The sequence below is a fragment of the Mchenga conophoros genome, linkage group LG1 (genome assembly GCF_057382185.1).
Source record: "Mchenga conophoros isolate Kocher_MC1m ecotype Shallow Benthic linkage group LG1, M_conophoros_male_GT1.1, whole genome shotgun sequence".
Taxonomy (NCBI): domain Eukaryota; kingdom Metazoa; phylum Chordata; class Actinopteri; order Cichliformes; family Cichlidae; genus Mchenga; species Mchenga conophoros.
Window position 1 is genome coordinate 40,000,285 of NC_140526.1, and position 13,994 is coordinate 40,014,278.

General features: G+C 39.7%; 1 protein-coding gene across 1 annotated transcript; it reads right to left on the reverse strand.

Annotated features, from left to right (window-relative positions):
- Positions 1–6,919: 6,919 nt before the first annotated feature.
- Positions 6,920–8,709, reverse strand: LOC146583822 (serine/threonine-protein kinase pim-2-like). Its single transcript, XM_085281330.1, has 3 exons — positions 8,469–8,709; positions 8,212–8,382; positions 6,920–8,122 (listed from the first exon to the last, which is right to left on the reverse strand). Exons 1-3 carry the CDS (start codon positions 8,698–8,700, stop codon positions 8,031–8,033), a joined length of 495 nt encoding a protein of 164 aa, XP_085137456.1. The 5' UTR covers positions 8,701–8,709; the 3' UTR covers positions 6,920–8,030.
- Positions 8,710–13,994: the final 5,285 nt, after the last annotated feature.

Here is a 13,994-nt window from a genome sequence, read left to right on the forward strand (position 1 = left end):
GGAAAACTGTTATCAATGGTTGAATTTTTAGATGATGAAGGATTTTATTTATTGTATAGTCAAATACAAGTTACTCTGAAAGACTTTGGGTGGAAAGTGGAACACCAGGGAATATGGTGTGCTCTTCCATCCATCCATCCATCCATCCATCCATCCATCCATCCATCCATCTTCATCTGCTTTATCCGGGGCCAGGTCACGAGGACAGCAGCCTAAGCAGAGAAGCCCAGACCTCCCTCCCCCCAGCCACCTCCTCCAGCTTATCTGGGGGAACACCAGGGCGTTCCCAGGCCAGCCGAGAGATATAATCTCTCCAGCGTGTCCTGGGTCTGCCCCAGGGCCTCCTCCCGGTGGGACATGCCAGGAACACCTCACCCAGGAGGCGCCCAGGAGGCATCCTTGTCAGATGCCTGAACCACCTCAGCTGGCTCCTTTCGATGTGGAGGAGCAGCGTGCCCTTCCTTATTATTCTATTCAGAAAATAGTAGACGAATGAATGCAAGAAGGCATTAAATATAATTCAGTGTTTAGGTGAAAGTGGGTTCATCAGATCTGTGCTATACTGTAGATGTGTTGTATATGATGCAGCAGCAGACACAGCTCTCCTGAAATGAAACTGTATTCAATATCAGGCAAGATTCTGGATAGTTGTACTTAAAACAGCTCCAACAGAAACATTATTGGTAGACACAGAAAAATGTCATTAGAAATTAGAAAAGAGCTGCCAAAACTTATCTCTCTAGCAAAAGTACAGGGTCATGGACAGGATCACACAGAGCATAGTAAGGGGAAAAAAGAGATGGAAATGTGGTAGAAATAATAGGAAGGAAGGTTTCTAAAATTAAAGTAGGAGAAATGACAAACACAAGCTTAGATTTGGGCACACTGGTTTAAACAGTACATTTATTCATGATAGGGAACCACAAAAAAGGGGAATGTGATTACTTTGGTAAACACGTTATGTTACACTGTAAGAAATAACTGGTTAGGAGAAGATGACTGACCTATGATCTCAGTAGAATAACAGCACACTGAAGCTCATCGACTTACTGTAAAAACACTCATGAGGTGAAAGCAGGGGCGATTTTATCCCCCAAAAATCCAGAGCGATGGTGTCTGAGACGCAGCGGAGCGGAGGTGGAAGTGTCTGTCTTAAAACAGGACACATTAGCTGCATTTAACCTTCAGTTACTCTTTATATAGTTGGTAGGAGTCGGGCCATGTTTCTTTTTAGCTGAAAAACATTACACCAGGTAACCTGCAGTGTTGAAAACGCGTTTCCCCACGATGTTTGCTACCCTACAATCCGTCCTGCTCTGTAGTAAAATCAGCGATATTTGACCGTCCTGTTGCTCCCATTGAAATGTATACAGCCTATTTAAAATCTAAGACTTCAGATTGTCCGTAGCCTGCTGTTGTTACCACTGTCCTGTTTGAAATTTAATGTGAGAAACTGGTTATTTTGCCATATGTGCCGATATTAAACCCAAAGTACTTACTAGCTAACTGACTGGATGCCCATTAACCTTATAACTCCTGTTGTGTGTGTGTGTGTGTGTGTGTGTGTGTGTGTGTAAAAACTGAGATGTTCAGAGGTCTTGCTTCATGGTATCGAACAGCCCGCACAAAACAGGTTCTTTATGTTTTAGTTTAAGTGCTGATGTAAACCACAATGTTCAGCAAACATCTATCAGGTCATTGGACTGTATTTTTTTAAAGCTTAAGTATGCACACATGGGATATATTAAAAACTGACAAGCCGTTTGAACACATGATGTGAAATCACTTCATTAACCTGCTGGATTTGCCAAAAGTTCAAATATTTATACTACTTTGGCACATTACTCCTAACTTATTAAGTGGCTCTTAGTGAGGGTCATGATAATCAATTCAATTGAGCAGAAGTGACATTCTTACTTCGATTCGTCCAAATTCATGTGAGTTTCAGTCTGTTCAGCCTGTTTCTGTGTAGCACCAAGCAGCAGACCTAAACCTGGATGTGCTTCTGGCTTCTGCCTCTAATGAAAACGGATGAGTGTAAAATGCAACCATTGTTTGTAGTTTGCTGCCACCTACTGAGTGAAAAAAGAACTGAAGCTGTAAAAAGTCAGTATTCCTAATGATAGGCTTCGTTTTGTTTCAGTTTCAGTTCACTATACAGCTCATCAAACTGTTTTCCCTTTACGTTTTGATATAATAGCTTTTTAGTACTACTGAGACACATACTGCCTTTTCCTTCTGTCAGAGTAATATTTTCTTGAGCTGTGTAACTGGATTGTTCAAACATAGAGGTAGTTTGGATTCACTGACACAGGAGCCATACGCCCTTTCTGCAGTTTCTATGCTTCCTTAGCTCGTTTATGTCGCCATTGTTAATCCTGTCCTGTGCAAACAAAAGCTCAAGCTACACTTGTCTGACTGACAGAAGGTTCAAGAGAAGGACATTTGCTCTCAACTCTTTCCCTGTTGAAATGTTATTCCAAGGAAGTGAGTTTCCTACAGGGTATGGAGGGTTAGTATGTGTTAATGATTTCAGTGTCATGCAGGGGAAAGCAGCATTCAGTGGAAGCTCCTCGGTGACTGTTTTAAATCCAAATATGACCCTTATTTGTGGCGCATGTTAACATACGGTCAGCTCAGGAGTTAGTATCAGTGATGTGGTTGTCACGAGGTTGCGCACAGCATCACCGGCAAGAGGGCTTGGTTTGAGAGGTTTTTGGCATCTGTGATGTGATTTACAACCATCCACTCATGTACAGTAAGAAGCCGCACTCACAACCGTGGGCATCAGCAAGTTGGTGAAATTTAAACAAAACAAAACAGCGTCACATCTGAAACTCTCTTATTGTACCCAAAATACAAATTTTAGTGATTACATGTGGCTTCATTAATTATGTTCAAAAGGATGAATACATAACGCAAGTAATAACTTTATGATCAGTCAGTGAATGAAGGAGCTCAAGAGTGCAAATATAGTTGCAATAAAGTGACAAATATGCCCTTTTATGTCAAACAAAGACCGAAATAAGTGGCATCAGTGTGAGGATGAAAATGAGCGATCCAACCTCACACTGCAGATATCAGGGCAAAGCACAGTGGGGGGGTTGCAGTCTGCACGCACAAGAGGGCTAACAACGCTGTGAGTGACGGAATCCACCCAAACTGAGGAACAGCTTCTTCCCCAGAGCTGAAGCCTGCACTGTTTGCACTGTAATATAATATAATATAATATAATATAATATAATATAATATAATATAATATAATATAATATATCATGTTGCTATTTAATGTTTTTTGTTGCAGCTGCTCTGTGAGCCAAGCTTTCGTTGTCTAAATTCAATGGCAATATATCTCTGCACCACACGATGGCGATAGATTCTCACAGACAGTCTGTGCTCTGCTTCCGCCACCAGTCATCTTTAAATCTTTTTTTTATTCAATGAAACCTTTATTTAACTGTCCATCTCGCAGCATTACTTTAAAAAAATCATATTTAAATACGTAAATAAATATAAAAGCCAAGGGTAAAAGAAAAAGGTAACAATTATAAGAATACACGCAAAAATTCACATACATATATTGTTTTGAGCCTTTTTGTTGGTGCAGTCTGATATTGATTGTATGTACATGTGCACATCCTTAAAATAATGACAGAAATATGGTGTTTTGTTAGTAAACTTACATTTATGGATCAAAAATTTAGCTAAAAGTATTAAGAAATTTATCATAAAAAAACATTTCTCATACTTCTTGGGGAACTTAAAGAAACAGAATAAAACATTTTCCCATCGTAAAGAAAACTCCCTTAAAATATGGACAATAACAAAGCTGCTAAATTCCTTCCAGAATCTCTGTGTAAAAGAACAGTACCAAAAAAGATGTGTCACAGTTTCTGGATGATCCCCACAGAAAGTACAATTAGTATTTATGTCCCTTTTAAATTTGGCCATGTAGTGACTGGCTGGATAACATTTATGTCGAATTTTAAAAGAGACTTCTTTCACCTTATTTACAATCAAATATTTATGGGGGACCATCCAGACTATCTTCCACTTGATATCTGGAACATATCGGTTCCAATAAGATATTATATATGGGAGAGAGACGATATCTTCTTGGACTAAACTACGTATTCTCTTATTGCTGTTACCAAGTTCCTGTGAAAAGCAGATTTTTCCTATTGGTGACTCAGCTGGATCAGGGAGAGTGACTGAGGTAGAGATCGAGCTGTCAGTGTTTTTATATAACATTAAAGTCCCTGAGGGTATGGCACCAAGCACCATTGAGAATTCCTGAACACTGATTGGAAAATTATATAGTGCAATAAAGTCGTTGTAAGTAAGTAGTTGTCCCTCTTTACTAACCAGCTGAGCCACCAATAGGATCCCATTTTGGAGCCAAGTTTCCAGGAAAAGTGATTTATTTTTCTATAAAATCTCTCTGTTGTTCCAGATGAGGTATTTGTGAGGTGAGAAGTTGTGTTTATAAATGAGGGTCCACGCTAAGAGGACCTGCTTATGGAAGGATGAAAGCTTTACAGGGAGTTTCTCAACATTGTAATTACAATTTAAAGTAAAATTAAAGCCACCAAAACGAGAGAAAATATGGTATAAAGTTCCAGACAGAGGTAGGGTTTTAAGAAAATGTTTGCGACGTCGAAAATAGCGACGGCCATCTGGGACTTTCTAGTGGACGACTTCATGGCTGCGCCTTCACCTGGAGACTGGCGGTCCATCACAGAGGGATTCCAGGAGCGCTGGAACTTCCCTCTGTGCTGTGCAGCTCTGGATGGGAAGCACGTCCAGACAAAGGCACCCCATATATCATATAGGAGACACACACTTTGATATACACTAAATATTTATTGCATTTCTTTTTTGTGGTGCCCAAATTGATGCACCTGCTTGATTTTGTTTAAACAATTATTGCACACTTTCTGTAAATCCAGTAAACTTCTTTTCACTTCTCAAATATCACTGTGTGAGTCTCCTGTATGATATTTAACTGACCTTTTTTATTGTAACAACCAACGATTTATACAGGAAAATAATGTCTATTAACAAGGTTGCCCAAACTTCTGCATCCCACTGTATTAGTATATTTTGTCATTAGTATAATATGAAATAACTTCTACATGTGTCAAGTCGTGTGCCAACATTTGCTGTGTAGTAGAACTGAGACATTAGTCATTATAAAAATTTATTTGAAATAATATTAAAATTCTCAAACAGAAAAACATTAAACATAAATATATAAAATATAAGTATTTACAGAGAGACAGGAATAAAAAGGAACAGCTGCTCTCCAGAGCAGGAACAAGGCTGAGGAGGAAATGCTCCATTGGAGACTGGTGTGGCCTCTTCAGGGACTCCAGGGTGGCCAGCTCCACCGCCGATGGACCGTCCTGGGACCCGTCCCTCATCTGCCTCGGAGCCGTCCTCCTCTGTGGGCCTGTAAAACAGCACAAAACACAAAGAAATGAGAAGACTGCTACTAGATTTTAATTTCAACAGTGAAAAAAAACAAAAACAGGATATAATCAGATTGGTTGTAGATATTTAGTAAAGGTGATCACAAGGCAATCCCACCGACTAAAAAGGTATCAGTGCTTGCTGTACATACCTGTGGGTGCAGCAGCAGGAGCTCAGGGACTGGGGAGCCAGGAGAAGCAACAGGGGATGCTCTGCTGCAGAATCAGTTGGCTCTATCAATACAGTATTAAATGCTAACAGGTTGAATATAATCAGAGAAAGTATATACAGTGGTCCCTCCTTTATTGCAGCAGGGGTTCTCAGAATAACTAGCCCCTGGCCACGCACTTTATACACTGTTTTCCCCACACACATGAACATTGGTCACAGTTCTCACAATTGATTCTCAAAGTGCAAACCTTTGTAGATTGCAAAACGTAAAAGTATTATTATGCCGCGTTTTGTCTTCATCTGCCCGCCACTTTCGTACGCCTTTTTCCCCTCGCGGTGCAGGTGTCTATTTCCGAATGAGGCTCATAGTTATGGGTGTTTTTGTGCTGTTTTTTCTATTGGACGTGATGGTTATCAAAACCAAACATGATAAATTTGGCAAGCGCAGGAGACACGACACGGAGCAGATTTGTCAATCAGGCTGCAGAATGCAATGCTGTACGGTGCAAAAAAAAGAAAAGAAAAAGAAAATCAGCGGAAAAGCGAAGCAGTGACAGCGGGACCACTGTGTGCTGCTTATTAATAAAGAAAATATATTCCTATATGACAACATGCATGAAAGCAGAACGGTATTTGTACGTCAGTGGGAAAATAGCGGTGGCTTGCTAGCTTTTGTGCGGCTTCCCCGGGTCAGCGAAAACTTAAGAGAAAACTTAAGAGAAATGAATGAACCAGGTTGCCCTTCACATATCTTCCTCCAAGCTCGTCCTTTATATTCCTGTCTCGGTCCAGAAAGCAGCTGGTGTCGTACAGCTCCAGGTTGTTTGCTACGGCGTTGATTAGCCTTCCTTCCATTGAAGAATGAAGGGGTTTGGCTGGATCTGCCCCTTTGACCTAGGTCACAGCCACGTCACCAGGCTCCTGATTGGTTGTCGCGGCACGATTTGACGCTGGAGTTCAGATTTTTCCAACTCCAGGTAGACGCGTAACGCGCGTATGCACAAAATGCAACACAAAAACTCACGCGCGTGGTTTTATTCGCGAGTCAAACGCTCCAAACGCGCTAGACTGACGCGCGTTTCAGGCGTTTTGGCGACACAAATCTGCTTCCGAATTTTCACGGGAGCCGCAATCGCGGGTCATCGCACTTTTCCATTGACTTTACATGTAAACCTGACGCTCTGTTCGCGTCTATCGCGTTCGGTGTGAACACACCGTAAGAGCTTTTTATAGAATAAATTGCATGACTGCAGTGAGAAAGCAGTAACATCACGACAATGTCAGTAGGGAGTGGGGAGAGGGTTTTAGGAAAGATTCGAGTGCCCGGTCTTACAACTGCAGCACAGATCATAATAAAATTGCTATTTGCTTGGGTATTACCTTCATGAATGACATCCATATTACTAGGAAGCAAATTCTGCATCTTCAAGTTAGGATTTTAAGGGGGATAAGGGGCGGGGACACCAACTGATGTGCAACTTCTACTAAAGCTTTAGCATCATACTAATGATTCTTGACGCCAGCGAGGCTGACAAAGTGGTGTGACAATTTGGGTTTTTTTAAAGATAGAATTTCCTATTACTGACATCATTTAGAAACTAGGGTTTGACTCCTGTGTGAGACCGTAATTTTCTTTATTTATGTAACTTTTGTTTTCACTGGCAGTTTAGTGTTAGGTTAGGACAAAAAACAAATTAGGAAGGTTAAAGACAGAACATTACTAGATTGTGGTTTTAATTAAAATGTAGCCTGTGACAATGCTGAACACATGACAAGCTACTTTAAGGCATATCACCCAGTTTGTAATATTGCTAAACATTTCTGAAGGCAGACGAGTCATGCTGGCTGGGTCAGTGTCATTTTTGTTGTAATTGATGTCTGGTTTGTTCTGTTCCCTAGTGATGGGTAGGGATGGGTACCAGTATCCGGTGCCATAATGGCACCGGTTCTGACATAATCCTTGAAATAGTAATAACACAGTATCCTCAGCAAAGATGAATTAAACAAGTTTTATTTTAATGGAAGTTTACTTCAAGTCTTCAGATTTTTACTGTTTTTTATTTGATTACTTTAAAGTATATGATTACATTTGAGTAATTAAATAAAGACAGTTTTGATGGAGCTCCTGAGCCAGCCCAAGCTCTCTATGAAGACGAGGAAAAACTCCCCTGGGGGGGCCAGATTGACGGGAAGAAACCTCGGGAAAGCCCATTCAAAGAGAGATCCCCTTTCCTGGGATGGCTGGGGGGGTTACAGGAATTCCAAAACACTGAAATTTAAAGTGGGCCAATTAAAAAAATTATTTCCTGAAAAAAAGAAAGGTAATTCATACATCACACATAAATGATAACGTCTGAATTGTGTGTGTTTGTGTGTGTGTGATAGGCTTATCTCAGCCAAGTGTGATGCTGTAGGTCCTCCAGCGTCGGCCGCGTCTCCGGGACTTTGGTTAAACACGCGTCCAAGAAATCCCGGCAGTCTGGAAAGAAAGGAAAGAGAAAAAACATGAAGATGATAGTTCCAGTGGTCCAAGCCATCAGTCAGTCTTGAAGTGTGACGTTTTCTTACTTTTGGACAGATGTCTTTTGAATTTCAGGCGCTTTTTGAGGAAGCTCGTGGTGTCAAAGTCCCCCGCATGAAGCGCTTCGTACAGAACCACTCCCATTTGCCATACCGTGGTGGGTCCACACCTGTAGCAACTGCGCCCATACCACTCGGGAGGGGAGTAAATTTCTGTACCTAATAAACAGACACAATTGCAATTTCTTCTAAAACAAAAGGCGAAAACTGTGACATCTGTGAAGAGCAAGAGCAGAATATGTTACCATAGAAGAGGCGGTACTGCGACCGCTCCTTAAAAAAGCAGCTGAGTCCAAAGTCGATGATACGAACACGCGGTACATCTGAGCCGGTCTCAATTAGAATGTTCTCACTCTTGATGTCCCGGTGAAAGATGTGTTTATCCTCCAGGTGCTTCGCAGCATCAACCAGCTGCTTCAGAATGACCTGGAAATAGAGCAGGGCGATATGACCAAAAATATTTATCACGATATACATTTGAAAAGTTGCGATAACGATATAACTGACGATGTAACTGACACTAGACAAAATACTTTACAACTCCACAACTTTATTAGTGCAAAAAACCCCATCAATGTATTTTCACTTAAACAAGCAGCTGTTTTTTTATGTCCATTAAAGTTATATAAAAATGTAACAGTGCAAATTCCTCGCTGACAGTTTAACCAAAAGGCATTTCCAGTGGAAACTGGCCGACATATCCTCAGCATAACCATGTATAATATCCACAAAACTTAAAAAGAGGTTATACACACACAATACGGTAATATCATGTTGAGGTGCAGTACGTATCACTCCGCGAGGCGCCTGCCTACGATAGCCGTAATGCTCCGACAATCCATCGAGCGGTGCGGCTTTGTAGCTTAGCAAAGTCGCCGTGCACATAAAACCGTTTCGAGGTCAGTAAACACAACCAGAGTTCATACATAAGGCACACGGGATTATAAGGGGCTCTGTCGAGTTTCAGAAAATTCAAAGGGTTGATTTTAAGTGTGCCGTATTTTCCATACAACACGGTAATAACGACGGCCTGCTAGCATGCGCTACCAAAAATTGTGCTTTGTTGTGTATCTGACGGACGAAAGCTAAACCAGTTCCACACCACTGAAGCTGCAGCATTTTTACAAACCAGAAACTTAAACAACTGAGTTAAATCAACACAACTTTTTCATATTCAATAAACCTGTGCATTTTGTGTTCATAAAATGCGATTGAAACATGTTCAGATGAAGTAAGTTGAGCTCTTGGAATATTTTAATCCTTCACAATTTTGTCATTTTATTTCAACAGTATTCAATAACTTTTACCCCAATACTACTTGGTCACTTAAATACTACATGCTGTCTTCATATTACATAATGTTCAACAAAGTCTAGATCCTGGTTACCATAAAAATTGAATGGGTCTTCAACAACTACCATCCTTCTATCTTTATCCTGGTTGCAGGAGGGCTGGGAAATAACCCTGAAGTGATAGGTTACAAGGCACGGTACACCCTGGACAGCTGACCAGTCTATCACATAGAAACAAACAACCATTTGCAACAGCACTAACCACCATGCCAACAATCTAGGAAATGTAGGAAAGCTATGATTTCCTGTATTTGATGCAGAATTGTTTTGTTTTGTAATAATACACAATAAATAGCAATAGCAATAGCATGCACGTGGTGCGTGTGTAGTGCCTCTTATAACTCCTGCAGTTTGAAATCTTGTGCGATCTTGTGAATTTCATGAGTTCAGCAACTAACCACTCTCACTAGATTGTATCAGCTCATCTCAACAAGAACAAATTAAGTTGTTGAATTTCGTACAGATTCTTCATGATTTAATTACGTTCATAGAAACATGAAATTATTGTGTTCAAATTACAAGTTAGACTTTTTTAATGTAACAACCACCCAACTTACTTTTTTGGTAAAAAACAGTAGAGGTGGCTGCTCGACTTGACTGAGATGGATGCCTTCCTGAAACCACGATCTAAAGAGCGCGAGTCTGAAACCCGTGCAGTGTCGTGGTCGTGGGATTTAACATTGATATATTATTGACTTACTTCACTTGAACATGATATAAACAATTTAATCTAGCCTCTCTGCATGTCATGTAGTTTCTACACTATGTAGTTACACTTAACTTTAAAGCATGAGGCAATTGTGTTAAATACACGCAAGATGCTTACGTAAATCCAAGAGCTGGCCAATCCCTTTTTTTCAGTGTACTTACCTGGATGATTGAGCATGTATCAAGACAATGAGTCATTTACTTTAGTAAAACTGTGTAATGCAACAAGAAAAGAAAAAATATCCGAACTATAGCACCGACTTTTAAATAGCGATCAAGCCCAATAAACAGTTTCTTTTGTTAAAAGAGGGGCCTAATGTCCTCCACAGTTATGTGAGATGATAAAGCCATACAGAAAATGATTACTTCAAGATATAGCTGCTAAAAGTCGTTCTACTACCGAATTATGTGTATATATCCTCTCCTGATTTATTTCCAAAGTTTACTCACTTGATTTGGATTACTGAATGGAACCTAATCATTTTATTAATCTATACACACAGAAATAGCCACACAAACTAAATTAGTTGGTCAAATTTTATTCAGACACTTGATGAAATAATCACACAATGTGGTCCTTCTAATGACAGCAACATAATCTTGTTAGGAGGTGGTGGGATTGTCACATGCAGTGAGCTAGCATGATTTACTTAAAGCTGATGTGATTCCCAGATTGGACGAACTATTTGCATTTTCCTCATCATTATTTTTATTTTTGTTTTCTGATTGCTGATTGGTAGTGGTTGCCAGAATTATGCTTTCGCTTAAAATACAGTGTTAGCTACTAGTGCCTCAATTTCTTGGTTGTCTAAGAAATTTATCCTATCAGAGCCTTCAAAAACAAAAAATAAAAACAAAAAATATATTTTACAAAACATAATTCCAATTAAAATAGTTAGCTGGGTAAAATGCCACATTTTTTATGTCACAGTTAGTGCGATTCTTGATTCTTATGATAAAATGTAATTATATTTTAATCCCACAAATTTCTTTTTTCTTTTTATGAGAGCTCACACACTTAAAGGATATCCCAAAGTCACACATTTTACAACAGCAACCTCATTTTATAAATGCAATACACTACAAAACAAGTGGAATAAAAGCAAAACATTAATAATATGCTTTAGTGGAATTACTACAGTATCTTGAAATTTGCCGTTTCCGTTCGTGCTTTTATTTTGAAGGCAGCCCATTGAAACGGAAATCGTTGCGCTGGGTCACCTGGCTACCGTTTAGCGTTTACTTTCCGTTAGCAAAGTTGTAGATTGCAAGAAGCTTTTTGCGAGTATACATTTGAGCACACCAGAACAAAGGGATTACATACATATAAAGCACGGTATGTACACCGAGTTGTTGTAAAGAAAACAAAAACAGGCTTGTAGGCTTGTGAAATGGGACGGTCTAGCCTCCCTCGCGCTGCCCAGGTTGCCTATCAACCGTTATACTAAAAGCGGGAAACGTTTCATACAGCTTTGTTTGACAGAAACGGAGTAGAACATATTTTGTTCATTTGTTTCTACATGAGCTTTGTGTGATGTGATAAGTATCTGAGGCTGAGACCACACGACTGTAAAACATGATTGTTGGGCTTCATTTTTGTACTGAACAGTCATTTTAAGATTAGCTAGTAAATAACAATTAGCTCATGTTGTTCATGAGACTAAAGTCATCTTACTTTGGTAATGTAAATATAATATGGCCAATATGATAGTTATTATATTAATCATTATTAGTTATCACAGCAGTGAGTTCGAACTCTGTGTCAAATACTGAGCTTCAGTAAAGATTCTATGGCGTTATTTTAGTGCCAATATGCTCAAATTCTTTTTACTTGCGCTCAGAATAGTGGCACAAAAATAACGCCATAAGATTCAAGTTACAATTATTTATATTTCCTATCTCCTTAAATCTTCACTCAAAGACAAGTATGTTTGACAGTGTGTATATAGATGTATCATATAGAAAAGACAAATATTGTTCGTTTAATATGCTGGCATTACTAAATTTGGCTCAATGCTTACATATATGTGTAAAAAGAAAATGTGCGAGCTGTGGTAACTGTGTCTGATAGAATGAAGAGTAGACTGATACATGAAATATTCCTTTATTGGGTGAGAAAATCAGACCATGTCATAACTGCTTTAAGTCATACAGAATAGATATCAGAGCCTTAAACAGGCTGACTTCTGCTAAATGGGTCAAACTGGGCAGAAAGCCTACAAACACATAACATCCTTATAGAATATGATGTAACACTATAGATCAACTTAGCTCAGAATATATAAAGCATATAAACAATTACAGCAATATGATGCAACAAACACAGCAGTGCTACTGATCCAAAATCCTCAAAGCTTCATAGAACTGAAACAAACATTTATTTTAGCTCCATTCTGCTGCTGATACATACTTTAGGTTTCTGAACATTGAACTTGTTGCTGCCTTTCATAGTGTGTAACTTGAAGGCCCTGAGTACTTTCTCTCACACTGAAAACACTGGGATGATCACATTATTTGAACATTACCTAATAAGACTGATTCAGCACAGACAGTTATGTTAAACTTTCCTAGCAGTCCTTCACAAACAGGGAACAGTCTGTCTATTCTCTCCATCTGTCAGCTGCTGCTGGCTCTTCCTCCTCCTCTTCCTCACACACTGCTGAGTTTGTCCTGGTGGATCATCAGGGGTGCAAAGCCTCACAGATGATGTGCAGCAGTGGGTCCCTCAGTCTGTCCTCACTCTGGACACTTGCAGTTGTCACACATGGAAATGAAATGTGCGATAAGCTGCAGGATTCAGACACAAGTGTAACTTATAAACACACGTTCATACTTTTATTCCACAATCAGAGAGAAAGAAACAGAGAGAGTGCAGGACAGACAGACAGGTGACAGTCTCAGGTGTACACACTGCTACAAAACAGCACCAGAGAAGGAGGATTTAGTGTTTGTGTTATTACGAGTGCTACACAAGAAGAGTTCCCAGATGGTACAGTGGACACATGTGTGACTGCTGTGATTAAAGCATCTTTCTTTCAGCTTAACGAGTGAACAATAGTGTGTTTGGTCCTTTATTTTATATCAGTAGGCACCTTGTTTTTGTGTTATACTAATTTTCTTTGCTCATACTTTAAGTTAGTGTTTCGGTGTCACAAGACTTTTACTACCACAAACATAAGCACCCTGGGCGCAGCGCCCAGTCATGAGCTACACAAGCACCAGCTTTAATTTGACTGATTGTTGAATCTCTCTTTATGGATGTGCCTTCCTTTGCTGCACCAAATTTCACATTTGGGCTCTTCGTCAAAGAAACAGCGCCTTCCTCTTCTGGCCTATTTCAACATCATCTTCCTGTCGCTACTCTAACTGTGATCAACATAGGTGGTGCATTTTGTCCTAATCCAAACTTGGCCTCTCCTGAGACGACCTTCTTGGAACCTTGAGAAATTTTGATGCCATAAGAAGAGCCTGAGTAGGGCTGGGTATCGTCACTGATTTCTAGAATCGATTCAATTCCGATTCACAAGGTCCCGAATCGATTCGATCCACGATTCGATTTAATTCGATTCGATTTAAATCTGGGAAATTTTGACAGTCAGAAATATTATAATTCAGATCAGTACATTTACATATTTTTGTATTAATCAAAAGGAAGCTGACACACGCAAGACTTTATCACAGGTGTAAGCGTCACAGCAGATGCTTTTGTGT